The 27,057-nt window shown below is 50.0% G+C and overlaps 9 protein-coding genes across 9 annotated transcripts; 4 read left to right on the top strand and 5 right to left on the bottom strand.

Annotated features, from left to right (window-relative positions):
* Positions 1-155: 155 nt before the first annotated feature.
* Positions 156-1,507, bottom strand: T069G_02924 (alpha/beta hydrolase family domain-containing protein; the record flags this gene model as incomplete). Its single annotated transcript, XM_056170134.1, has 2 exons — positions 156-1,037; positions 1,244-1,507. 2 exons carry the CDS (start codon positions 1,505-1,507, stop codon positions 156-158), a joined length of 1,146 nt encoding a protein of 381 aa, XP_056031026.1.
* A 2,247-nt stretch (positions 1,508-3,754) lies between these two features.
* T069G_02923 (uncharacterized protein) lies at positions 3,755-4,804 on the top strand (the record flags this gene model as incomplete). The annotated part of the gene is made up of 4 exons (XM_056170133.1): positions 3,755-3,933; positions 4,014-4,073; positions 4,152-4,198; positions 4,260-4,804. 4 exons carry the CDS (start codon positions 3,755-3,757, stop codon positions 4,802-4,804), a joined length of 831 nt encoding a protein of 276 aa, XP_056031025.1.
* Positions 4,805-5,105: 301 nt separating this feature from the next.
* T069G_02922 (uncharacterized protein) lies at positions 5,106-5,894 on the bottom strand (the record flags this gene model as incomplete). Its single annotated transcript, XM_056170132.1, has 1 exon — positions 5,106-5,894. One exon carries the CDS (start codon positions 5,892-5,894, stop codon positions 5,106-5,108), a length of 789 nt encoding a protein of 262 aa, XP_056031024.1.
* Positions 5,895-6,299: 405 nt separating this feature from the next.
* T069G_02921 (uncharacterized protein) lies at positions 6,300-7,115 on the top strand (the record flags this gene model as incomplete). The annotated part of the gene is made up of 2 exons (XM_056170131.1): positions 6,300-6,462; positions 6,544-7,115. The coding sequence occupies 2 exons, from the start codon at positions 6,300-6,302 to the stop codon at positions 7,113-7,115; spliced, it is 735 nt and encodes a 244-aa protein (XP_056031023.1).
* Positions 7,116-7,569: 454 nt separating this feature from the next.
* T069G_02920 (FHA domain-containing protein) lies at positions 7,570-8,535 on the top strand (the record flags this gene model as incomplete). The annotated part of the gene is made up of 3 exons (XM_056170130.1): positions 7,570-7,627; positions 7,682-7,804; positions 7,847-8,535. The coding sequence occupies 3 exons, from the start codon at positions 7,570-7,572 to the stop codon at positions 8,533-8,535; spliced, it is 870 nt and encodes a 289-aa protein (XP_056031022.1).
* A 4,633-nt stretch (positions 8,536-13,168) lies between these two features.
* Positions 13,169-14,104, top strand: T069G_02919 (aldo/keto reductase family domain-containing protein; the record flags this gene model as incomplete). The annotated part of the gene is made up of 1 exon (XM_056170129.1): positions 13,169-14,104. The coding sequence occupies one exon, from the start codon at positions 13,169-13,171 to the stop codon at positions 14,102-14,104; it is 936 nt and encodes a 311-aa protein (XP_056031021.1).
* Positions 14,105-15,642: 1,538 nt separating this feature from the next.
* Positions 15,643-16,731, bottom strand: T069G_02918 (beta-eliminating lyase domain-containing protein; the record flags this gene model as incomplete). Its single annotated transcript, XM_056170128.1, has 1 exon — positions 15,643-16,731. One exon carries the CDS (start codon positions 16,729-16,731, stop codon positions 15,643-15,645), a length of 1,089 nt encoding a protein of 362 aa, XP_056031020.1.
* A 1,863-nt stretch (positions 16,732-18,594) lies between these two features.
* T069G_02917 (prenylcysteine lyase domain-containing protein) lies at positions 18,595-20,542 on the bottom strand (the record flags this gene model as incomplete). The annotated part of the gene is made up of 5 exons (XM_056170127.1): positions 18,595-18,954; positions 18,994-19,539; positions 19,604-19,696; positions 19,771-20,300; positions 20,431-20,542. The coding sequence occupies 5 exons, from the start codon at positions 20,540-20,542 to the stop codon at positions 18,595-18,597; spliced, it is 1,641 nt and encodes a 546-aa protein (XP_056031019.1).
* Positions 20,543-21,654: 1,112 nt separating this feature from the next.
* T069G_02916 (frequency clock protein domain-containing protein) lies at positions 21,655-24,764 on the bottom strand (the record flags this gene model as incomplete). Its single annotated transcript, XM_056170126.1, has 5 exons — positions 21,655-23,529; positions 23,623-23,666; positions 23,730-24,011; positions 24,066-24,398; positions 24,464-24,764. The coding sequence occupies 5 exons, from the start codon at positions 24,762-24,764 to the stop codon at positions 21,655-21,657; spliced, it is 2,835 nt and encodes a 944-aa protein (XP_056031018.1).
* Between the last annotated feature and the right edge of the window lie 2,293 nt (positions 24,765-27,057).

Below are 27,057 nucleotides of genomic sequence, written 5' to 3'. Positions count from 1 at the left end.
GGCCATTAGGGGTCTACGACTCAGCCGCATAGCGTTGATGTTCATAACGTCAATTTATAGCAGAAGTTGCAGTAATGTCTATTCAACATGACATGAATGTTCATGACGTCTTACAGCACAAAGCAATATACTCCACAAATATTTCATGATATTGCTCACGACAGCTTGGCAATCCAACTCTGTATCGTCTGCTGAATCTGGTCACTGTTCTTTTCCATGAAAAACATGTGACCGTTACCGTGGAATCCCGCCTTTGCAAGTTCAAGGTGGGTGGTTTGATTGCAGCCCGCTTGCTTGAGGTAGTTTACTGTGCAGTAGTCATAAGGCGCGTGATAGGATGATTCGGAAGTAACAAACAGAATAGGCTTGCTAGCCAGATTCGAGAGCTGTCGTGGCGCTGGCGAAGAGGCCTGGAGCACGCAATCGGTATGGTTCTGATCAGGAGCAGGATAGATCTGCTGCACGAGGTCCACAGCGGGAGCGGTGACAGGGGGTGAGTAGGTGAGCTTAATGTCAGCCAGTCCCCAGGCACGAGCGGGAGTGGTGCTGAAGATGGCTTCTCGGAAAGGAGGCCCGGTGGGCTCTAGCAGGATCAGAGCCTTGGTGAGCTTGGGACGAGCATCAGCAATGACAATGGGCATTATGCCGCCCTGGCTGTGGCCAACGAGGATCACGGGCTTCCCAATCTTGTCCAACAGCGCAGCACCAGCATTCTGAACCGTGGTCTGCTGGTAGACAGCGTTGTTAATGAACTGGACGTTGGAGCTGTAGAAAGTGTCAAAGATGGGATCGCCCATGGAGCCATTGCCTGGCCATTGCGTGTGCAAGGCGGCTTGTGGCCACAGATTGTAGTTTTGGACGGCGGTGAAACGCTGCTCGATTATCTCAGCTGAGTACGTGGACGGCAAGGCTGCCATGTAGGCGGGCTGCCATGGAGAACGCGCTCGAAGCGTCTGGTCAACGAGGTAGACTTCATATCCTTGGTCGAGGAACTGGGATGCCCAACCTCGACTGCCATCAGGTTTGTTTAGGAAATTCTAGATGCAGGCGAGTCATGAATTAGCGAGATTCTCTTGTCGTCGTACAGGGGTTGGTCGGTTGCCAAAGCTAGCATATCGTAGTAGAAACAAGATTTCGTCTCAGCTCGGAGCGGCAGAGTAGCAGCAGTAGCTAGTGCCTGTGCCGCAATACGAGTTGCAGATGCAAGATGATGATTATGTATACAGAAATGTAAGCAGCTTACTGTGCCTGTCTGGGCCTGGCCGTGGATGAAGACAATGGGCGTTGCTCGGCTGACTCCCTTGGCCGGCTGAAGCCTCTCAACGTACATCTGCTCGCGATAGATGTGCCCACCAGCTCCATCGTCTGCATAGCCTCCGCCAGTGTAGAAAAAGGTACGAATGGCCGCTACTTCGGATGAAGCCGCTGACAGGCTGTTGGCACCATCATCGGCATAAGCATGGCCCAGAATAGATGCCAAGAGCGTGGTAGTTGTGATGAACCGCATAATGATGACTTGGAATCTCCAATTGGGAACCGGCCTGTCGGTGTCGTTATGGAGGGATCGGGTTACTTGTACACGGCCGGACGAGTAACTTCTGGGAGGAGAGGCAGTAGCAGCGACTTCCAAACGTCTCGGAGCTTCTGTTGCCGCGGTGAGGGTTGCAATTGAGCGGGAATTCCACGTGGGAAAGGCGAGTGTGGCGGCCTAGAAACCTACAATGAGACGGTCGTAGCGGCCGTGCAGGAGAAGGAAGGAAGCAAGCGAATCCGTCTAGCCAAGGCCGAGGTGAACAGAAGGGAGCGGGAAGGAAAGCTGGACCTCCCTCGACGGGGACATGGCTTGCTCTCTCTTTCCTTGACCGGGGCCTTCCAGGTCTACATTAGCATGGCGGTCTCGAAGCTGGGCAGGCTCCCTATGGGCCTGCCTTGTCTTCCCAAAGCGGCGATGTCGACAGAGCTGTTGGTGGAAGATTCGACTCCATGCCCCCACAATGCGTCCGGCCTTGGCCGTAATAGCTTCAGTGCCGGCATTCCGTCGCAACATCGAGGGAAGGCATTTGCGATGGATAGTTCCCCGATGCAATAGTGAGTACTACCAGCCATCGATACTTCATACTATACCAAGATGGTAACTTCTCGCATTGTTAGGTCATATGGACTGCTCCAGTTTCAATGATGGATTGTTTAACCATGAAACAGCCACTGTAGCCATCCCCAAACCAGGTCAAGCCAAGTGCCGGGATGAGGATCCGGGGCTTACAATTGCGACACCGACTTTACAATGCCGCGGAAACTTCAAAGAGATAGTTCGTGCAACCGGGCTTCTTACTACCTAGGTAATAGCGCGCCTATTTAGTGCGTTCATCTTATACTATTTCGTACGTTAGTACCGTACTATGCTCTATCGCCTTATATTCGTACGAAGCTGTAGCTGCTGCTAATGTGCGGATGAAGACCAAGTACCGCCTCTATTACTGCTACGGTAGGACATGCGCTCCTCTCCTTGTTACAAAATTAGAATCGCTTGGTGATCAATGCATTGCGCAAAGATCCTGGAAGCCAACACCCACAGAATCTCCTTGATTCCCGAATGCAGGCACCCTGTTCGCCGAGAAATCTTCCGCGCAGCTGGTTTTATCCCTGAAATCTGCATTTCCGTTTCCTCGCAGCTAACACGAGACCTGGGGCCGGTTCATTTTGAAAAGCCGAGCTGTGGTGCTACGGTTGTAGTGCTAGTGCTAGCCCTCTCCTATACGGCATGCGCACATAAATGCTAACCCTGCCTGCTCCGTATACCATAATAACATGAATTCATTTACACCCAGCTTGTTTGTATATTCGAAACATTTCATGCTGACTAAACGTATCATCACTTGCATTGAATTGACTGACTCGGCTCGGCATAGGCCAAAATATCGTCATGAATATCGACTATATGCTTCGTTAAGTCGGAGAAGCCAGTATGGAGGCTACGCTTCAAAACACACTGTGTCGGTCGACCCATCACGGACGGCTACGGCCCGTCTTAGGTTGGTTGAACTCTTTTATGCTTAGAGTTGTTGGCTAGTCGAGATAGTTTCTCTTAGGGCCCGGGTATCGCGGGGAAGCTGATGCCAGTCTTCCGTGGCCACTCATACGGGGGAATTATCTCCACGCACCGTATTTTTGTCGCCGCACCCCTAGCAGGAAGAGTTTTGCTCAGCTGTCAAATACGCCTCTCCCCCCGGTTGCAGTTACGTGATTCCAAGGTTCAAGAGCCATCCCCTTTGTGGCGATATCAGTATGATTATACTCCATAACCTCGCTTCAAACGCACAAGATCCTTGCAGGACTGTAACCTCAGCTGCCGATGCTAGTATGAAGGGTATCATCTTTTGAAAAGGCAATTTCTCCTCTTATGCTCAAGGAGTCCTTGTTGATCGCCAGACACTCCACTCTTTTAATGTGCCGCAGCCCGCTCCCGGCTGATGATCAACTGATGGACCTGTGCTCAACTTCTTTACATGGCAGGTTCACCCACCTGAATCTTTACAGTATTGTAAATTTTTTTTTTTTCAGAAGCTGCGTCTCAAAGCATTATTGGGATCGCTGGTCGACGAAATAGGATGCTTGCAACGACGCCAGCCTCGTCATGGATCCCACACTTCTTATCCACTGGTTATTCAGCTGCCTGGCACTCCTCATCATGGGGATTAGGCTTTGGGGGAGGAAAAATGCTCGGCAAGACTTCAACCTAGGCGACCGTCTTACCATGGCCGCTGCCGCGTGCGCTCTGATCAGACTTGGAATGATTCATGTTGTCTTGACTTGGGGCACGAATAACATGACTGCTGCCCAGCGTCAGGACCATCACTTTACCCCCAAGGAGATCTATCAGCGGGAGATCGGCAGCAAGTTGTCCATCGCTAATCGCGTGTTCTATAATTCCTAGTCAGTGTGCTCCATGGAGTCTCTCCTTTACCAGATCTGGCGTGTGATTTCAGGGGATTAACAATTGAGATCAAATACAGTCTTTGGTTGCAGAAGCTTGTGCTGTTGGATCTCTATCGACGACTTATCCACGACTTACCGTATGAGAAATGGATTCTTGCGTCCTATCTTTCTGTCTTCTTCGTCACCTATACGATTGTTCAGGTCTTTACTTTTAGCGAGTGCAAGCCCTTTCACCTCTACTGGCAGGTTCTTCCTGACCCAGGTATGATCTAGGCCTATTCTCCGTAATCAGGCTCCTGTACTTCATCTAACCATTGATACAGGCTCCTGTGCGCAAGCCCAGATGCAGCTTATTGTGCTTGGTGTTCTCAATATCGTAACAGACTTTATGCTCATCGTCCTCCCGATCCCGGTTATCCTCAAACTCAAGGCGCCGCTAGCTCGAAAAGCCCAGCTATTTGCACTATTCACACTTGGTATATTCATCATTGCTATTACCATCATCAGACTACCAATCAACTCTTCGCATCCATATAGCCAAGTCAACCGTACGACTTGGGCTAGCACTGAGCTCCTGACAGCTGCTATTGTCGTCAATGCGCCGACACTCTACTCATTCTGGAATAAGAGGCGGCGAGAAAAATCCACCCCTCGTGAACAAGCGCAGGGTGACAGCGATAAGGCTGATGATCGAATTGCTATGGAAACTATAGGCGGCAGTACGTTTTCTAGTAGCGGAGGCCCGAAGCGCAAACCGACTGGAGGTATTATACAGACAAAGGAGGTGATCGTGTCTGAGTACAGAAAAAGCGGCGACTATATTAAACTGCCCGACGAGCGAGATCATACGTCGCAGCATTCCAGTTAGGACAAAATAATACAAGAAAAAGGAGGTTTCGAACTTAATGATTACAGATACGACTAGCATATGTCTTCTCTACATTCCGATCACGAATCTCATATGAGCGACACTATTCCATTCTCTCACTCGCACGTTATACGGACCTAGATGCGGCATCTTGAATGCTCGACAAATGTCATTTAAAAGAAGAGATCTATCGGTGAAAATAACGCTCGCACATATCGAAAGCCCATCCTACTCTTGCCTCGAGGTTAGGATAGATGCAGGCCACGTAACCCTTCAAGAGTCACATCTTCCTCCGCCACGTCTAATACCTCTTACTTCTCGTCTTACCGCCCTTCCAGCGCAACCTCCCAACCCACTCTGCAAACTTTCTGACTTCTTCTTCCTCCAGCAAAAGCTCCACTGTATAATAATACCTCGCCAGATCCTCATGATTCTTGAACCGGTGCACAAACCTATGGCACGCACCACAAAGCCACGCTACATTTTGCAAATCTTCCTTGCGGTGCCATCCGCGCTTTACAGCTTTGTCGTGCACAAATCGAGGAATGAGGTGGTGATACGACAGAGGGATCCAGGATCGCTCGCAAAGCTCACAGGCGTCTGTGCGAGTGGATGGTGTGGCTGGCGGTGGTTCAATAAGAGGGGTGAGGTATCCGGTCAGGATGGGAAGCAGGAATGCTTCGGGTGTGGGCGGGAGATGTGAAGGTTGAGTCGGGTCCGGAGCTATGAGACTGTATGTGATAAGAGTCTCGCAGATGGAGGATGGCAAGTCAAGCTTCGACAGGCTGTCTGGTGTCAATGGCAAGGAATACTGTGCCTGTAGTGCCTCAGATTCCCTCCACGAGCGGTAGTCCAGCTCCTGTAGATCCTGCGGAAGATTCTGAAAGATTCCATCGGCCAGGTAATCAATGAAGTCGGCGAGCTCTTCGGCATCCTGGTCCGGACCCGGGGCCGGAGTCGGGGTTGGAGATGTGCGCCCCGCCTTGGCTCGCCGCCTGCGTTTCGGCTCCGGCGCGGGGACGGGCTGGAGAATGGTGGCTGAGAGACAATCACGGAATAGCGGGTAGTTGAGGCTGTCCTCGTCTGACATGGTCGCTTTGTTCAGATTGATTCCTCAGTCGTCGGATCGGTCGGCAATTCGGTTATGCAAAAGCGCTGGTGGTTTACAAGATACTGACGTGATTGGATGGTCACCAGATAGATTGGGGAATCAGCGATTGCCGGTTTGGGACTGCGGATAATTGTTCTGCAGATGATGGGGTGCAATCGTGGGGTACAGAGTTTATATAACATCATAAAGACCGCCCTCATACGCAGTGGCATATGTGATGGAATCTTACAGAATCCTGTCGCAAATTTTCATTCTACAATTCTTGTTGTTCTCGCCAATTGCATCCATTGTCGAATCTTTGCATCCCCTGCGTACTAGATCCGTTGCCGCCTGACTCATCGGCATTCATCTACTAGTTGCATATTACCCCGGACAGCTGAAGCCATGGCTCCAACCATCATCGCATTTGACCTCTATGGGACTATACTATCCACGGACTCGATTGTCAAGGCATTGGCTGGCCTGTTTGGAGATGGAAAAGCTAAGACAATTGCGACGCAAGCGCGGCGGTATCAGTTGGAGTACACATGGCGGATAAACAGCATGGGTGAGTCTTACTCCGAGAGATTCGCTGCAAACAGGCACGAGGCCATTATTTGCTGATGAATATTGATGATGGTGTTTCAAGGCATGTATCAGTCGTTTAGCGAATTGACTCGATGGTCATTCAGGCATGCTACTGCAGAGGTCGGCGAGAAGCTGTCACCGGAGCAAGAAGAAATGATCATGAATGCATACAACGGTCTAGACGCATTCCCCGAGGTCGAAGCAGCGCTCAACCTCATCTCAAAGACCCCTACCGTGGAGGCATACGTCTTTTCCAATGGCACTGAATCAATGATCGCTTCGTCGCTGAGCACTTCGCCATCGCTAGCCAGGTCCAGCTCTGTCTTACCAACGTCGCGGATTGTCAGCGTTGACCCTCTTAGAGCGTTCAAGCCTGATCGACGGACGTATGAGCACTTTGCCAAGGTAGTGAATCTAGAATCTCAGCCCGGTAATTTATGGCTGGTGTCTTCTAATCCTTTTGACGCTGTTGGTGCGAGGGCAGCGGGCTGGAGGAGTGCCTGGGTCAACCGGAATCCCAATCTAGGCTGGATTGATGGTTTGGGCGGTGCACTTGATTTGAACCCGACGGTGATTGTCAAGGGCGTGGATGAGGCTGTTAAAAAGATTATTGAGACTGATATCCAAGGTTAATAGTTGATGTATCGATAATTAAGACTGCCTAGGTACTCGTTTAGCTCTTTCAGAATCACTACCTTGCTCTTGATCTGTTAGCTTCGCTGCCTTATTTTGAGTCTACTGATATCTCTGTATTTTTCAGTGCCTTAAGTGCTTATGATTTGATGATTTAAAGGGGAGCTGATTCATTGGCAGGGTTGCCGCTCCCCAAAGTGAAGTATGCTGTTGAAGCACATACAACCTGAGGCCCCACAGGGCTTGCGCCGGCTTACAGCGACATCCCCCTGCAACTGCATGTGCTATCGATACGCGACGCATTTTCAACAACCTCCTTCTTGCACCTTGCTTGCACCTTGCTAGATTACGATCGGTATTCATCTTCATTCGACCTACTTAGCAGCCTCTCCTTTAATTCCTACTTGAATTACTGCATATCGCCGATCTTATTTCGATCCCATTGCGCCCAGTCATGGCGTCAAAAGAGGAATACAGCTCTTCTCGTCGACACCGAGACAGGAACGACGATTGTGAGGATGCTCCCAGGCATGCAAACAACTGCAGATGCTAACATCAACAACAAGCATCCCGCCGTGACCGAGACGAGGGCCGAGAAAGGCGTAGAGATCGCGATCGACGACGGTCGCGAACTCCAGAAGATTCGTCTCGGAGGAACCGCAGTCGAGATCGAGATCGAGATCGAGACAGTGGGCGGCATCGACATCGAGATCATAGTCGCGACCGTGAAGGAAGACGCAGACATTCACCCGATGAAACAAACAGCCGTCGGCGCCCACGCCGGCATCGGTCTAGAGACGATGATTCAGAACGTGACAGTCGCGCGCTGACTCGGCGTCGAGAGGACCCTGTGAGGAGATCGGGACCGCTGCCGTCCCAAGAAGCCTCGTTCGCAGTCACCACGCAGGAAGGCGGAGACCCCGAAAAGCCGAAAGAAAAGCCAAATATAGGAACCACTGGCCGGCTAGCTGCAATGTCCAACTCAGTTGCTCAGGCGGACGGCACCTCAATCGTACTCAAGTACCACGAGCCGGCAGAGGCGCGAAAGCCACCCCCACGCGACCAATGGAAGCTCTTTGTGTTCAAGGGCGGTGACATTATTGATACCATTGAGCTCAGCGCGAGGAGCTGCTGGTTGGTCGGAAGGGAAATGGCCGTTGTTGACATCGCCGCGGAACACCCGAGCATTAGCAAACAACATGCCGTGATACAGTTCCGCTACACCGAGAAGAGAAACGAGTTTGGCGACAAGATTGGCAAGGTGAAGCCTTATTTGATCGATCTAGAGAGCGCCAATGGGACTATCCTGAATGACGGGAAAGTGCCTGATAGTAGGTATCTCGAACTTCGAGACAAAGATATGATCTTGTTTGGACACAGCACACGGGAATATGTCGTCATGCTAGCTCCAAAGGACTAGGGAACACCTCTGAGCTGGGATATCAGGAGACGATTTAAACCTGCCATGCATGGCATTGGCATACATACGAGAAGAAGGAACCCGCGGAGGTAGGCTTCATCGGGCGCCCGTTTCAGAAATCTTTGCAACTGAGTATGTTGCTAATCTGCAACGTATAACCAGTACTTCCAGAGAGGACCGTCGTCGGAGTCATCAAGGCGGCCGTAGAAGATCGCATCGACGCTAGGCGAGCCTCAAACATCCCATGTGACGGTTTCCGCGTTGAATATGATGGTTTTCGATGCTTAGAAGGCGTCGAGTTAGACAGTATCGGTGTATGGAAACGAAGTCAATCTTCGACGAAAGTCACCAAGGATTCATTCCTGGACATATTTTGTTCATAAACACTATCTGTAGCTGGAAGAGTAGAAATAAGTTGTTGAATCGTCGTGGCCAAGCCGCCGTTCCACGACATAAGCTGCAGGACTCAGATATATCACACGATTAAGCAAACTTTCACGCACACTCTTTTCCCTTCATCTCTACGCTTCGTCGATATCAACCTGTGAATTTCGAACCTGTTTTCAGTACGATACATGTCCTTTCATTTGCATCTAATACCACAGTTCACCAACAAGGCATACGGGTCCGTTTGACATCACAGCGGCAGGGGAACAGAGCTGAAGAGAGTGGACGCCGGCGGCGTGACCTCGGTTTAACAGCTGTATTTGCCGATGAGAAAAGAGCTCTCTGTAGAGAGCCATATTGACCGAGATATTACTCTCAATCAACAACCCGTGTTTGTAACATAAGCAGATATTACTAAGGATCAACTGGTTGAGAAACATCGACACTACTCGTCCCAATGTTTCCTTACCTAAGGGATGATCAATATCCCAAGATTGACAAGTCCAAGTCATCGTGAAACGTGGCTTTCTAAGATAGTCCTGCAATAGAATGAAGGGATTTATGCCTATTTGCTTATGTAGTCCTCTTAGTTCTTATGCTACACGCACTCGGATCGTAAATGCCGTGCGTCTGCTCTTATTCTCCGCTTGGTCAAGAGAAGTATTGATCCGTCGGATTCATCAAGATGGCGGCAAGCACGGTCACCGAATGTAGCCGGACATCTACTTGTTGGAAAACTAGCGGCAATAGTTCCACAATATACAGAGGAGTGAAGCAGCAAATCTCGCCATATCTATCCACCCGAGGCGGAGGGTTTTTTTCTCACGCTGTTGTAACGGTGCAGGCATGTCGAAGATATGCATACATCACATTCTGCTTAGGTGAGAATATTCGGAGATGTGGTATCTGTAGAAGTTCAGTAGCATCTATTACGTCTCTACGTGAAGCCTAGCTTGTTATCAACGCACGCATGCCCCTCTCGTATCTGAGCGGAAGGAACGACTCAACACAGCAGGTGATGACACCTTTTCTTTCCTTTCTGCATCCTCAACAAGTTTGTACCTGGGGGTATTGGAGACTTCTGGGCGGCAAAAACGACACCTAAAATGAGGGCCATCGACTAGCCCTCCATGTACCCAATACGAACCTTGGCAGGCAGGCATCCTGCTTATCTCGTGGCACCATCATGAAGTCGCGACATGCAAGCAGAAAATCACAAATCTCCGTTTCCATCTGGATCCAACCCCTGCACTTGTCTTGTCAGGCAGAAAGAAGTACATACCAGGGGCCGACGCCAACGCCATACCTGTTATGTCGTCCCTACTCGTACGTCGTCAAATATGGGATTGCCAAGGCACACAGAAAGTGACGGCGGACACAAGCCCGGCGAATACTGTAGATCTTGTTCCCATTTGATTCACAAGATCAGCCTGGCGGCGGTATCAACAGCTAGTACTACAGTACTTGGTACACATACGGGCACTGGATTGAACAGGGGAGAGGGAAAATTTCTCAAAGTGCCCGAGAGATTTACGGCTGATCTATGGCGGTATCTTTGAACCCGCTGATCTTTTCATCTGAACACCTGTGATAGCCTCACCAGCAGCAGTTGTGAAGAATAACAATTACCCCGGACGTTGTGAAAAATTGGTCTCATCGACATGCTGATCTGGGGATATGAATCTGGGGGTGGACATCGCAGAGTCCACTGAAAATACAATGACTTTCAATGGTCTTCATTTCGAAAACGTGGAGGGCGGTGGGTAAGAAGAGATGAAAATTTGCAGCAAAATGTGTACTCGGCCCACTGGATGCCACCGATCTCAATACTAACATATCAGATCTCCAGTGCCTAGCGTGAGTTCTATATCTTACACAGGCGGTATTAGGTACAAGTACAACACTAATAGACGCGGTATTATCAGAGACAAGGGGACCTGCAATATGACGCAGCGATCGTTGAAGAAGCTACCCGAAATCATCAGGGGACCAGCTGCAAAGGGCAGGCAGGGAAAATTGCATGTGCTTGTACCTCAGCTATACATTGGAGGCCTATTCAGGTATACACAAACTCCTACCACCTTTATCGCGTCGGCGATTCAGATCCATTCAATTAGGAGACTGGATTCACCAATCCGAATCAGACAAATTCAGCGGTCAGCCCCGTTTCATGGGCAACTTTGGAAATGGATATTCTAGGGCCGGGGTCTGTGACATCTGGCGGTAAAATGACGTCAGAAGGAGATCCATCTTCGGCGAGAGGATCCCATTTGACGATTTGTTATCTGCTAAAGAAGACTGCCAATGTGATGGCGGGAGGTGGAATGGAGACACATTGACACACTAGCAGATGCTGTACGTACTCGTTCACGGAGCTGTACGGAGCACAGCACTGTGTGCGGTCTTGACTCAAATTATTTGTTACTCAAGATCCGTAAGAGCTGGATCGATGTACACATTATCTGACATTGATCACAATAAACGCTTAATGAGAAGGAAAATATGTAGAGAAAGATACAAGCACAAAGCAACGACGTGTTGCTTAGCAGCTGCCTTTCAAGGTATCTTCTCAAGTGGCTTAAACAGGGTATCAGGGGCTGGCACCCTTGAGGTCCGTGGCTTCGGCGCCTGTCTCCGGCTTGGCTGAGCCGAAGCGGCACGGCAGCCACTGGCGCCCAGCTCTCGGTTAGCGCAATCGCCGCATTTCTGTCATTACCCCTTGTTGTACTGTATGCACTCGTACATGCTATGTTCCCCTTGCGCGCGCAGAGGTGTTGGGCGGAAGCCTTCAGCTGTCGATCCCTGCGATAATAAACGGTGGGATGGTCTGGCTGCTACGTTGCTGGTGGGCCCTCTACATGTGTGTATGTACGCAGTACTTGCCATGTACACTTCGTCCACAGTTGACGTTGAAGCTGGTACTGTCGATCACTTCATCTCAGCGGTGAATATGCTGTGAACTGTGGATTTGTGCGGTATACTGTACATGTGTCTTGGCATTCTCATTCCACCTGTCAGGTTATTTGTAACTCGTGCTGTACCTCTACTCCTGCTTCGTTTTTTGACCTGCGGCTCATTCTTTTAATATTGCAGCAGTCGTTCGGGGAATCTTTCGTTCCGATCTTGATAAGACACTAAAGCAAAAAAGAAAGAAAATAGTAGGTAGTTGATGGGAAAAAAAGGTAAGACAAGATAATATCTCTGCAAACCTTCCAACATGTTACCAGGCCACCATTTTGAGCGAAAGACATGGATTTTCCCCCTGGAAGCCAACATGTACTTTCATCAAAAAAGAATCCTCAAATTCGCCTCACCTCGGGGTTCAAATACCGAAAAAACTGAAACAGTTCTATCGAAGCCAATGTCAAGCTCCACCCGATGTGGATGAGAGACGGAAAGTTTGATGCTATCCCGGTGGCTGTTTTGGCTTGTGCTTCTGGCTGTAAGCAGAAAAATCCCCGTGGGCAGCACAGTTAGGGCGCGATTTGATAGACATCAAGTGGAAACCTAGCAACATCGAATGTTATTTCCCATGCGAGCGATGGAATCTGGGAATCTCTCAACAAGGATTCTCGTACCTGTAGATGGATCAACCTGCCACCTTCGATCCATCACGACCCATATATATATCCATCGCAGCCTCCACAGCCGTCGTCATAACGCTTCGGAACTCGTCCATTCCACGAGGCTGTCATATCTTCCTCTATACAGTTACTGGAGACACGATAATAAAACACTGGAGACCTGATAAAATGCCGCAGTTTATGTTATCGCGTCCTCTCCACCTATCTACTCGTGTTACATGCCTCCAGAGGATCTTGGCGCCGCTCAGCTTCGTTTCCAAATGGGCCGACTCGCAAACGGCGTTCTTCAGGGGATGTTGAACTCCACAGCCGTCTTGAAATGACGGAGGCGGTGTTGGCATCGACAGGAGAGGAAGATGTACCGCATGTACTTGCTGAGCTGCCAAGCCGCCGATGGGCTCACAGAATGCTAGATGGCCGGCAACAAGCGAGTCTGCGTCCTTCAGCCGGAGTAAGCTGAAGAGATGTGCATTCAACGTACAACAAGAAAGGAGCAAGATGATTCTCAGCTTCTCAAGTATTTAAAGAGCTGGTAAATCCTCCACAAACCCACCTTGATTCTCCATTCTCAACATCAGCCATTCTCCAAGCTTACACGATAAGCTTTCTGTGAGATCTCTCATTAAACATTTTCCCTTCAGACAACTTAAACCTTATTCACAATGGCTCCCTCTGCAATCACCCCCGAGACTTCCCCTGAGCGCCGCTCCAGTCTCAAGAAAGCCATCGTCCAGACCCGGTCTCACAGCAGCTCTGTATCATCAGTTGCTTCCATCCCCCTCAATGATGGCAATATGATACCTCAGGTTGCCCTTGGTGTTTACAAGGCTCCAAACGGCCAGGAAACTGAAGATGCCATCACGGCCGCTCTTGATGCTGGATATCGTCACATTGACTCTGCTGCCCGATATGCCAACGAGGAAGCTTGTGGTCGGGCCATCCGCCGCTGGATGAAGAAGACTGGCACACCTCGTGAAGAAATCTTTGTGTGCTCCAAGCTCTGGGACTCCGACCACGGCTATGAAGCCACTTTTAACGCACTCTGCTCCTCTCTTGACAAGATGGGCCTCGAGTATTTGGATCTATATCTTATTCACTCTCCCGCTGAAGATGAGGAGAAGCGTCTAGAGAGCTGGCGTGCCCTGGAGACGGCTCAGAGACTAGGCAAGGTCAAATCCATTGGAGTTTCCAACTTTGGCGCCGCTCATATCGAGAACTTGCTCGAGAATGCTCGTGTGATCCCTGCCGTCAACCAGGTCGAGGTCCACCCATTCTGCCAGCGCGAAGCTCTTGTCGAGCTCTGCAACAAGCATGGCATTATGATTGAAGCTTACTCTCCGCTGGCTCGGGGGAACAAGCTTGAAGATCCCGTTATCAATGCAATTGCCAAGAAATACGGCAAGACTCCCGCCCAGATCCTCCTTAACTGGAATGCCTCTCGCGGAAACGTTGTGCTACCAAAGAGCTTGACTCCTGCTCGAATCCAGAGCAACCTTGAGAGCTTTGACTTCGAACTATCGGAGGAAGATGTTGAAACGATCAACACTCTCGGGGCTGAGAACTATGTCACTGGCAGCATGCACAAGTCCAGCGACTAAATGAAGATACGACACTTTACATTCATCTTGCATCAAGAGGTACCTTTTTCAACCTCTTCTTTTCTAAACTGGATTTAAATCTACGACATGATACCTCATCCTCAAAAATGCTTTTTGATGAGTTGCGAGGCGCAAACCATCAACACTACAAGGTGTGAATAGACGGATAAATGTTTATAGAGGAATAGATCTGGTGCCATGGTGGCCCAGAAGGGAAATTCACTCTTTGCTTTTAGTTACTCCTACTTAGCGTTTGCAGTCCAATAGAGACAATTATATGTGCTTATACTTATTATCACAATTTAATTCGCCCAGATTCTCAACATGTGCAGGTTCAATGAGCTACCTAGCTAACTGGCTCCTACATTTTCACATCCCGCGTCGCTACACTGTTGGCTGAAAAGGTGACGTTCTTTCAGCACCCCAATTTATTTCTTTTAGCGTTCCAAAACCAGGAGTACAGCGGGTCTAGCATGTACACAATGACAAACAACGAGTTCCAAATGCTTGCGATCGCTGACACGGCCAATGGTGATTGGCTTCCTCTTCATCTTTGTGGCCGATCGATCCAGAGACAGTCAGACAATGGAAGCCTTGGTCCACCATGGATTGAGACAATTCTTTACATCATGTCTCAGATTTGGTAACACTGTACGAGCAGAAAGGTGGAGAACTTATTGGGCGACGACATAATATTCGCATACTTGCTTGCGACTCCTTCAAATGAGATTTTAGACAAGCAAATCACGTATTCTTTATATACGCTTCAGAGAAGCCCCCTATATTAATAAATGCTGAGATAACTCAGAAGGCTTAATTCACTCGGAAAGTTTCCTGCAATCACCTAACATTACTCGTGGGACCAACGACCAGGGGAGGAGACTCTATGCCACGTGTTAGATCTCCTTGTCCCTCCCCACGCCTGTCCCATATCCTACGATAGACTACTCCGTAAATTGGAATGTTTTACGGGGATTCGGGTGAATGGATGCGGAGGAGGAGAAAAGTGGCCCATGGCAAGTGTTTCACATTATTGCGTTTGCTATTTGTTAGTAGTATTCTAACATCGAAGCACAGGAATGATTGCCTCCAGCATTTCCGCGAGAGGTGTTTTGAGAGCAATTAATATCAGTGTTATCCATATATCCTGGTGGTATAATACTATCAAGACAGCATGAGAGTATTTATTTGGCTCCGTTTTGAACTTGATAAGTCGTAGCTGAAAGGATGGTTTAAAATAGTGTCAAGTTTTGTGTAGCTGGCCAATACTTTAATTGGATTGATACAGATGAACTGAATGGTCAACATAGCAAATGTAATAAAACATCAAGAACTCAAAATTGTCAGCCGCTGTGTATTCATTATTGTTGATCCAAGTTTTCTATATTCAATATACCCAATAGCCCTCAACGCCATAACCGTGCATCAACATTCTCGCTGAAATTGCAATCCGCGTGCCCAACCTTACAACCCCACCAACGTTTCCCAGAAAAAAAAAAGGATGAAAGTTTGCGCCATACTCTACTTGTCAAACATGCCTAAAGTGTCTTTTGTTCTGCATCTGGCTTCCAGCTAAGCACCATCTGATTAAACCTCTCCAGCTGAGAGAGGTCGGTAGCCCAGGTAGTCAGGAGTCTTACCACTGCGAACTCTCCATACTTCTCCCATACATAGAATGAGAATTCCTGCTGAAGAGCATGGACAAGAGTAAGAGGCAGTACGGCAAAGACTTGGTTGGTCTCCGTTTTGGCGTTGAGCTCATATCCAGCTCCAGTAATGGAGCGGGAGAGCTTCTCAGCTGCCAGGTTTGCTCGTCGAGCGAGGTTAAAGTAGAGACAGTCGTCCTCTCGGAAGAGTTCTGCAAATTGTACACCCATGATACGACCCTTGGCGAGCAGGGAACCACGCTGCTTGACAAAGAACTCAAAGTCCTCCGCTAGCTTGGTGTCCTTGACCACGATGGCCTCGCCCAGTAGAGCACCGTTTTTAGTGCCTCCAATCCAGAAGATGTCGGTAAGCTCGAGCATATCTCGCAGGGTCAGGTCATTGATGCTGGACGTGAGGGCAGCGCCGATACGAGCACCGTCGGCAAAGAGCAGGAGACCATTGGCCTCACAGATGCGCTTCAGGGCGGTCAGCTCAACCTTGGTGTAGATAGTGCCAATCTCAGTGGCGTTGGAGATGTAAACGAGACGAGGCTTCGCCATGTGAGGGAAGTGCCAGTTGTCGTCGAGGGCCTTGGTGAGGGTTTCCGGAGTCATCTTGCCGTTCACGGGAGCGACATTGATGATTTTGTGGCCGCTAGCTTCGACAGCTCCCGTCTCTCGGGTCACAATGTGTCCAGAGCTGCAGGCAATGACGGCCTCATGGGGTCGAAGACAGGCGGCGATGGAGATTGCGTTGGCCGAAGTGCCGCTGGGCACAAAGAAGATGCCAACATCGTCACGGCCGAGGTGGCGGCGGATCAGATCGCGGGCCGTCTCGCTGTAAGTGTCGCGGCCATAGCCAACCTCTTGGGTATTGTTGCTCAGCAGCAGGGCATTGAGGACGTCGGGATGAGCTCCCTCGCTGTAGTCGTCGGTGAAGCTGTACTTTGTCTTGGCTGATGCGGGACCAGAGGCAGGCATTGTGATTGTGATGCTGGAATTGGAAAAATTAAGATATGTTTGAGTAAGGAAGCCTCTAAGACGGTGAATCTAAACGAAGAACGATATAGATATATTGGATGAAGCTCTATGATGTGAAAAGTAAACAACTAGCAGCTTATGGTGAAGGAAGAAAGAAGAGGCGGAGAGCAGCTTCTCACTGTCTTTCAAAGAGAGGAAAGGAACACAAGCAAGAGCAAGGCATGGAACCCAATGATACTTGTACATACGCCCGGGCAACTGGGGCATCTACGGAGCCTCTCCCCTGCCAATTAGCTAATGATAACAGACGGGTGTCATGATTGGAAATATGCTCCCCTGGCAAGGCAAGGGAAACACTGCAGAATTAATTCATTACGAAACTCCGACTTGCGCCCCGGAAAAAAAAATCAAAGGGTTCCACGTCTTTGCCTCGCCATTGCTATTACTCGTGCTAAAGTTGTTCAATGGGCTCTGGACGCGAAGCTAGAGAGAGTCTCCGCCGGAGCCGGCGCCACTAGTGGCTTACCCGGCACATGCCGACGCAGGCCGGCCGCCAAAAGACATCCCGACTATCGGACGCGGGATCCCGGGATTCTGTTTGGTGAAGCGGAATTGCTTGTGCTCTGCGTCGTAATTGTGGTAGTCGTGCGGATGATACAGAGGCGGTGATACCGTTTCAGTTTCTCAATTAAAGCACGAAATGACAATACGAAGAAATAAGGAGGATGAGGAGGCGCCGGAACACCCTATCGCCCCTCACATCACCTCACCAAACGGAAGAAATGGGCAGAGATAAGATGGGGATTTCCGTAGGGAAAAAAAAAAAGAACCTACACTAGCAGCGGCCAGTATCGTCGCTTCAACGGCCCCACGTTGACAAGCAAAGTCCCTAACCAGCGAACCACGAAGCTAAGACGAGCCGTTGCTATCTAAGACCCTTCTCGGCCCCTTTTGAGCCGGACAAGACTCGGAGACTTGGCGATTTGGGTGTACGAGTGCTTCGAATATCACCACCTACTACAACAGATACGGGCATGCACGGAGGCATATGGCATACTCCTCCCACCACAACGAGAGGAGTCAAGATAACCACCAGTGCAGTAGACTCTAACCATCATCTCGAAAGCGTATAGCCTTTTATTTCCCCCATATCCGATGACACGCATCAACAAGGAGGGGGTTTCATTAAATGCAAGCCACAACAGCAAACCCCAACAATGACATACGATACACGTAAAACATCATGAAAAGCAGGCCCAAAAACTTAATTGCCGTTCAAAGCATAATAAAACATGGACAACGAGGGGAAGCGGCAGCATCTACCGAGCTTTCGCTTCGATGCTTGGCGTTCCATAAGGCATTGTCTAGACCAAAATGCGAGTTCTCCGCCTTTTTTTCTGCTGATCATGGGATTTACAAACATGCAAATGGAGATGTACAAGGCTCCGATATCGACACGAACGAAATTGACCCTGCTCTGCCTATGAACATCCAATGCACGTCGCGCCTCTGGCGTTTTAAAGTCTTGCCCAACAGACGAGTAAATAGATAAGGTGCTTTAGCCGGAATTCGACGGCTTTAGATGTGTTTGAACCATTATGTGATTACGCCATCTCTTAACTAGAGCACAAGCGTGAGAGAACTGCATGAGTTTTGTTGTATCCATGGTTCAGTTTTTACAACGTAGAAACAATGAGTGAATTATTCTGGTTTCAAACCTCTTCCGTCAAATAGCAGAAAGTATCAAGGAACGTGCCGCTTGCTCAATAAAATCCAACCTCCTCCAAGTCGATGTAAAATCGTCCAAAGCCATCATTTATCCCCTCTACCCTCTAATCAGTGTCTTCAATTTCCCCTCCCCAATTACAGCTCACCGGGCTCCTCAACAACTAAGTCTACCTTGACCTCGTGCATCCCCAAGTCTTCCTCGCTCACAGAACCGGGAACTGCGGCCCGAGAAATGCCCGCTGCATCATCCACAATGAGCCTCGCCACATTCATCCCCATCAGGGCGCTCGTCTCCATCGTTGAGATGAAGCTCTCAATACCAGATGTGTAGTAGAGCCCGCTGCCCAGGATAGGGTCCTGGAATGTCACCCTTGGAAGCTCAATCGGGTAGGAGTAAAACCAGTGCGGGTAATACCACGAGATCGGGTCCACACCGCTGTTCTGACCGTCTCCGCCCCGGTCCTCCTCCGTCGGAGCCGTAAACGTGTCTGGAACCTGGACGCCAAGGAGATCCGACAGAAACTGCGGGGTCACGGGCTTGGGCGAAAATATCTTGTACACAAACTCGGTCTTGTTCGTCTTTGGGTTGACGGCCGCCCTGAGTGTGCTGACTGAGTAGAAACCTGTCTTACCAACGCCTTCAGCGCCCTCTTTCGGTTCCTCGCCCTCGGCAAGAGTTGTGTAGACGTTGCTTGGTGCCTTGGATCCGGGTGGGAGCTTGAAGAAGTCTGGGTGTAGTTTAAACGGAGAGGCAAACAGCGTGACGTGAAGCTTGGTGTAAGGGATTTCCTCAATGTGATGCTTGATAACGCCCTCGCCAGCTTCAATGTTGCTGAACTGCCAAGGGGAGGCGATGATCACATCATCGAATATTGTACCAACAACTTCTGGATCGGCCTCGGCTGATCGTGTCGAAATCTCATATCTGGGGGCTGAAGATGAAGTCTTGGCTTTGGCAAAGCTAATGGAAGAGACGGCGGTATCATGGTAAACCGCAGCACCGCTGGTCTTGACCATTTGGTCAAAAATACGCCAGTTGCCACCATTCACAGACATGGCGCCATCTGTGGCAAACGAGACCTAGGGGGGGTGTTTATTAATATCCTAGGTCAAATATATGAATCTTATTCTGGTAGGTGCTCACCATGGCTTCTAGTCCATGAAGATATGCCAGGTTGGAAGCATAGTTGACCCTCGTGGCCGCCTGAATAATGTGTCTCGAAAACGCCTCATCAATCTAAAACAGAAGTCGTCAGCTTAAACCATAGTCCACTTCATGACAATACAGTAAAAGGATCTGCTAATTCGAACCTTATGCTGGGCGAGAAATTGCTCCCCCGTCACCGCTGTAATCTTCACCAGATCCAGCTCGTACGCCCTGGCCGTCAGCGATCGAAATGGGAAATACGGCTGCTCATACAACTTGAGGAACTTGCCAACCACTTCCTTGACCAGGTTGACAGCTCGGTACGGGCTCATGCCGTAGCGCCACCAGAGCTTGCCCGCATCCCACCACCAGGACGTGCCATCCGTAGTCTCGTAGACGAAGCTGTCGCCATCCCAAATGGCAGTGATATCGTCCTGGCTACTGGCCGTGCGGTAATTGGCGCCGATGGACAGGTTGAAATTCTTGGTGCCATTGTACATGATGTGGTTGACGCTCACGAAAATTGAAGCGCCAAGCTCAATGGGTTGCAGTGGATCATCAAATGCGCTGACGGTCAGCGTCCGGCCGCCAATCCGTCCCGTTTTCTCAAAGATGGTGATGTTGATTTTGACATCTGCTTCATCTGCATATTGTCGCAAATGGTACGCAGCCGAAGACCCGGCAGCTCCAGCTCCTGTGGCATCTGGTTAGTTCCAGGCTGCCTCTTGTGCCATCTCTCTTATAGATGTTCCGTGTGCAAACCCCACTCTCAATCCAGGGGGCTCAGTATGCAAAGAAATCAACCTCAGCCAATGCCAACTCACCAATAATTGCAATGTTTCTAACTCCGTTTGATTGAGCCTCTTCTTTGGAGGCCACAACCTCGCCGCCGAGCGCGAGCCAGGCCGCAAAGGCAGAACCCAATGGCAGCCGCATCTTGATCAACAAACAAGGTCCAGTTCAACACAGTGAGAAGGTCAAAGCAGAGCAAGGCAATTGTAGAGAAGAAGGAAATAGATTCAGCTTTCCCAGCCTTCCGAGCGGTAAGCTGGCAGTATTATATGAATCAGGCTGCCCCTCTCAATAGCCTCAGCCTGATATGATGAAAGAAAAGGGCTCCGTGCATCCTGCAGGCGTATGGTCTGATTGCGTAGGCCGCACTAAAGACGGCGTGAGATACAGTACGGGGTACTCCCTATCGACTCGGGATGCTCCAGCCACAAAACAACCAACAGCCACACCATCCATGTAAGCTGCCATTGATGATGCGATTGTACATCACGTGCATCTCACCTCTGATTGCGGCTGTTTGCATGTACTTATACAGTTCTGGACGAGCATCCAGCAACTTGGGGCTATTTGTTAATGGCACGAGGTTGCGTAGTACTCTGAAGAGATGAATGGTCAGGAATTTTTAGGTCTACGGCCGCAAATTAGTGGCTAGTCCAACTACGACCCTACTCGAATAAGCCGAGATCAAGAACCAAAACTTTTTAGCTATGACAAGATATCGCACCCTACTTCGCGGCCTTGACTTTACCAATAGTAGAAAATCGTATGCACCGTAGACTCTCCGCTGCGGCTGATAATCAAGGCATTTCATAACTAAAATAAATATAAACATACAGGATATCTAACATCTAAATACATCTTGGCCTCGCTGAGGGGATATTGAAAAAGCATCTGTACAATCTCTGTACCGCGTCGAAGCTATACACCAAAAAAATAATTCAATAGCGCTCGTGGGGGAATCGTACTTTTTCTTTCGGAACATCCAGCCGTAAACAACGCCCAAGATTCCATGACTGTCCAAAAAAAAAAAAAAAGAGGCGTAATGATAAAAAAAAATTAAAACCAAAATTGAAACTCAGCTGGTATCCAACATCTTATCGGTGGTCCATTTGTCGCCCTTCTCGTCCAACACAAATTGGGATTGCTTTGACCAGTGCTGCTATCGCTGGTAAATTGTTGGGAATGGTTGTGGTATGCCGTGTCAACAGGAGATGCTACTCCTCTCTGATGTTGTTTCGCTCACAATACACGTGTCTTCAGCCGCTCTTCTTGGAGCTGCTGCTATAATCGCTCTCGATGCCTCCTGCAGTGGCTGCAGAACTGCCTCCCGCGCGGAGAACTGCCTCGGCGCTAGCGCTTTTGCTTCTTCCACGAATAGTTCCTGGGACTGCCTCGGTGCTACCCCGTGATCCGAGTGGGACCCGACCAAGTCCCTGCTGTGAAATGTCATCCAAGCTGTTATCTCGCCCCTCATTCCTCGTCATGTCAATATCGTCATCGGGCTCTTCTCCATCTTCATCGCCGCTGCTCAAGTCTACACCGTCGGGATAATCATCTGACTCATGCGGGTTTGCTCGTCGGCTCATAAGCCCTTCTGAAGAATTGAATTCATCATCTCCATCGGATCCAAATTCGTCCTCCGACCACGATCCTGTACTAAAAGGTGGGAAAAATATGGCAGGCGGAGGAAGCGGTACTGGATTCAGGCGCTTGATGCGGCCCGAAAGGTATTCAATCTTGACTTTCGACAGATCATCCATCTTCGGCAGTCGACGGACAGACAAGCGAGGCGACGAAGTTGACATTGTGGCTAGCCGATTGATGATGTGATCTGTCGTTTCTTCAGACAACTTAGGCTGACCCACACTGCTCTGACCGACATATGCATCAAGCTTCGATCGCCTGGTTGTAACCACCACCATGAAGTGATCCTCTGGTAGGACACCACCTAGACCACATGGTTCAAGGGGGCGAACTTCAAGTATTTGTTGTGCATCACTCCAAGGAAACTCCATGCTGATGTCACTGGATTCATCCCCTGAGTCGGTTACCAACTCGGGCATGCTAACCCCATCGCTGACGTCCAACTTGGGTACGGAACCAAGGTCAAGATTAGCATCACTCAACGGCCGCCTGGTCATCGAAGATCCTGATCCCGATCGATAGGGTATCGGCCGGACAAACTGCACCTGAGGATCCAACCGCTCCCTTCCACTCGATAGCATGTACGTTGTTGGCGATATATCTCCTGGATCTCCAGATAAGTCGGTGCAAAACGGAGCACCACTATAGTAGATGATGGCACCATCGCGACGACGTTTACGACGATTTGAGGCGCCAGAGCCGCTCTGGCCCCACCGCGAGTCTGCATTACTCTCCTCGATGGGACCGAAAGACGACAGTGTACCATCCTCCATCGACGATTGCTCGTGGGGCGACTGCTGATGAAGGAACAGAGGTTTGTAGTGGAAGCTCTCGGATGATGCCGAAACTTGTGGTCCAAATTTGGATAAGTTATTGCCTGAGCTCCCAGAATCTCCAGTTGAGTGACCGGTCTTCTGTCTCTTGTGGTGGTCAGCTTTTGTATCTGTGTCATCCGTTTCTGGACTCCGCTGCGAATGGTCGCCTGAACTATCGCTACTGAATTTGGTGCCGTCTGTACCACCGCGCCATCTTATTTTTCGGCCATCTGGCGAGAGCTGAAACTTTGCGCTCAGATCCACAACGGCATTTCGTACAAAGTCCGGGGTGACATTCATGATGTGCAATTGCGCCATGTTGCAGAGGAGATTCAAATACACCCAACCATCCTCGTCAGGACGAACGTCGTCGGTTGACCGTTCTGGAGGGTTTGAGAGTAGCTCTGGAGGGACAAGGCCTAAATGCCTTATATACTCCATGTTCTCAGAAGGGATCTGGACTCGATCAGGATCGAGATCCCTAGGCCTCGTGGGTCGCTGCTCGGGAGGCGGCGGCATAGGCGGCGACGTATTGGTCCCTGAACCATTGCCGTTGCCGTTGCCGCTGCTGTTGCCGTTGCCCCCTGATTCGGTTTGATCTTCGTTAGAGTTGGACGCTGAGCCCATGTCTTGGGATCTGCTCTTTTTCCCCGTATGTCCGGATTGATGTTCCTGTGGAAGAATTCGAGCTTCCCGCATAGGTTCTGGTACAGGGTTGGAGCTACTACTGGTATTGGCATTTAAGCCTGGCTTTGGATGCTGCACCAGAGATGACCGCTGGGGAGAGGGATTGCCCGATATTGCCTGTGCTGGCGGTGGGATGGTGGATATGGCAGGCGGTCGAAGAGGCTGGCTCCGACGAACATGCTTGCCTCCGATTTTCCCCGTAAATATTTGCTCAAGACGACGGACGACTAGTTTCTTCTTTTCTTTTTCGGTCATGGCGACAAAACGGGGATACAGACCCTCGGGGATCTCGCGCAAATAGTTCTCTACTTTCTGGTCGTTCGTCTTGAACCTCGAGCCTCCTTGAGGTCTATTTAACGAAGTCCCAGACGAGCCGGCACCAGTCGACATGGACGCGTAGGCCGAGTCAACTGGTCGTGTATGCGATCCAGAGGACGACGAAGCATGCTTCGACTGTGACTTTGAGCCTGAACCAGCATACATCCGATCGCGCGTGGCATGCCTCGACGATTTTTTGTTACGCTGAGACGAAGAGGTATCGGGCGAGTCACCCAAACTCGCTGTAAAGTCTCGAAGCGTGGCCTCCAGTTCACGTTTTTTCCTCTTCGGCAACCCATGTATCTTGATTTCAAACAGTTTATCTTTCCGAAGCATATCAGGACCGTGCTGCCTGTAGCGCTTCAACTCTTCCTTCAACTTTTGGATCTCTACGGTGAGATCGTCGATGACGCTTCGGTAGTCATCAGCACTGCTGCTACGGGCTTTGGACTGGAGTCGAGGCAAGGCTGGTTGAAATTGATACGGCTTGTCTTCGTTGGAGGAGTCTGATTCTTTTTGAAAGAATGGTGGGTCAACTGTGTTGGGCATGAGTACATACTTTTGATGCATTAGCTCACCAATCTACGGCATGGGTACTCACCATCCATGGCATTGCTATCAAAGGTAGCCGTTGGATTTTGGTTGGACTGGTTGAACCACTTCTTGGCATCACTCTGGCCAGTTTCGTGACTCTCCCCCGATGAAGCTCGACGAGGCGATGATGCATCTTGGTTGCCTTGATCCGGCGGACCTGGGCCGCGGTTTGCCTTCAACAGGGAGTTATCGTGAGCGAGTTGGTGGTGTCGCAGCGTGATGGAGTTTTCTGGTGAAGATCGTCGGGGGAGAGGGTGGCCGGTTGATGATAGGGGTGGTTCGTGAGGTCTATCCTCTGCTGGCTGCATTGTAATTCAGTTAAGAAGCATCCAGATGTTGACAAATATTTTTGAAGACTCTAATAATGAATCATTCTCTAGTTGCCAGACGAAGCTTCTTCAGTCCGAATTGGGAACTAAGGGATAATAATAGGTACTCAAGGGTCCAAGCAAAATGACGGCTTGTGACGTAGCACGACTCGTCAATGGCCTATACTCTGTAGACGCATTGTTAATAGGATAATTCCTTTCAAAACTGTGTGCCTGTGACGAGGAGATTGGCTAACGGAATGGGTAAAGGGCCAGTCAATCGAGCAAAAAAGTGGCGTGTCATTTTGCCGTGGCACCTGGGTGCGATCGATCGATCGAACTGGATAAGCAGAGAGGGCCGCAACAACTTCGGGCAACTCACCTCGAGTCTTGCAAAACAGATCTCGCTAACAAAAGCAGATGAGGAGGTCAAATATTAAGAGGGGGGGTTAAAAAATGATTAAGTGCAATGAAAAGAATAATAAATCAAATGCCAGCGCGAGCCAAGATCTTCGTATACGTCTTGATCGGTACAGCAACGGAAAAGGGAGCTCGAGTTCGCACTAGGTGGCGAGGTGGAATCGGGATGAATCGATGACACGAAGGCAGTATCGGCGCTGTTTTTTCAATCCACGTCGTCCTTCTTTGCTGCCGGAAATCGTGTACACCAGCTGTTGAAAAGAAAATGTCTGAGTTTGTCGTTTTTTTCCCCCGGTCAATCAAATCCAGCCCCTCGCGGCTGTTTGCGTTGTCAGATGGGGTTCAAATGGCAGGGCAGCCGCGGGTACGGAGTCAGCTCCGTCTCTCTCTCAATGGTACTGAGTCGCGTCCGGTCAAATATGCGTGTTCGACTGTGAGAAAGAGATATCCGCGGCTAGATCACGTCTACGACTGGAGACTTGGTGATGCTCGTCGCCAGAGTTTAGACGATCCACGAATGTGATCGAATGCAACGGGGTCAAGAGGTCGTGGTGCTGAGGGGAAATGAAGAAGCTGACGGGGAATAACAAGGGCGATGATGGCCAGTGGGGTTGGAGAAGGCTCGTCGTCGAGACCCGGCCTGGGCTAGGTGAGGTACAAGTATGATTTGGGGTTGATCGCCGTGGTGAGGCTGGTCTGTATTCGTCGTGGAAGGGAAAAGAAAAAAAAAGGAGGGGCGTGTGTGTGGCAGCTGGGTAGGGGGAGGGAAATTCTGGACCGAAAAAAAATTTGAGGGCTTGACGATGTATGCAGATAGGAGGGATGCGCGATGACCCCGAAAGGTCAGCCTTATTCCAGACGGCGTCTGTGGCTCTTCACGGCGATGGAGAGAAACGATGAGCCCATACAGAACAGGTAAAGTAGAAATGGATACTGGGTAAAGATTTTCTCTGTCAATGGTGAGTCTATCGCCAGAATGTTGAGTGGCAAGCCTGGGGCTTTTCGCCGCAGCCAGTCGGTGGGCAAACCCCAGGGTGATGGCGCCGTGAGGCTTCGATTGGCAGGTCAGGAATCATGGTGCTGCGATCGGGGCAATCGCAGGAGCATCAACGCAAACTATGGAAATCAGGGTCTTGTTTGGGAGCTAGTGAGGCCATGTCTCACTCCAGAGGGGTGTTGTTAGCGAGGAGCTTCCATCAGATGCTCGTCCAAGTATGTACGAGTTGTAAGTCGAGCACACGGTGCGGAACCGTGGGCAAATCGGACAACACCAGGTGGACGACATGTGGTTTTGTGTATCCACAGGGCCTCTCTTATCACTCTGGCGATGGCAGCATTCAGCCGAGGAAGCTTGAGAGATGCTATTGGGCCTCTGCTAACGATAGTTTTGTTCCCGCCGCTACCTATTGCAGGTCAGCTTATCCTACCAAGTACTCGTATGGACAAACACTTTGTCGTTTCGCTCTCCATACAGCCCCCCCAGATGTCGGCGGAAAGGCAATGTGCAACAGCCCCGTTTGGAAGCGCCTTGACAGGCCATTTGGCTGCCAGAAGCGCTAATACGAGCGTGGCTGCGAGCTAGTCGCCGGTGCCAGGGAGAGGAATCAAGCATTGACAAGCGCCAGAGGCGTCAACTTAAGGTAGTGCCAGTATGGAGAACGGAGTACAGTCTTCAGTGCTGCTTGCAGTCCATCAGGTTCCAAGAGCAGCGAGCGGGCTTCGGTCCAGCATCCCGTTTTCTGTATCACTATTTGCGTCAGTCAAGGCTTGGTCTAGAGAAGCTCTAGGGCTGTACGAATACTGTACGAGAACATGAAGATGCTCCTCGCTTCAACTAGACCTTCAACTAGACTCTTGTCGGCCTTGCGCCCAC

This window comes from Trichoderma breve, chromosome 2 (genome assembly GCF_028502605.1).
Source record: "Trichoderma breve strain T069 chromosome 2, whole genome shotgun sequence".
Taxonomy (NCBI): domain Eukaryota; kingdom Fungi; phylum Ascomycota; class Sordariomycetes; order Hypocreales; family Hypocreaceae; genus Trichoderma; species Trichoderma breve.
This window is presented reverse-complemented; position numbering and strand designations above follow the sequence as displayed.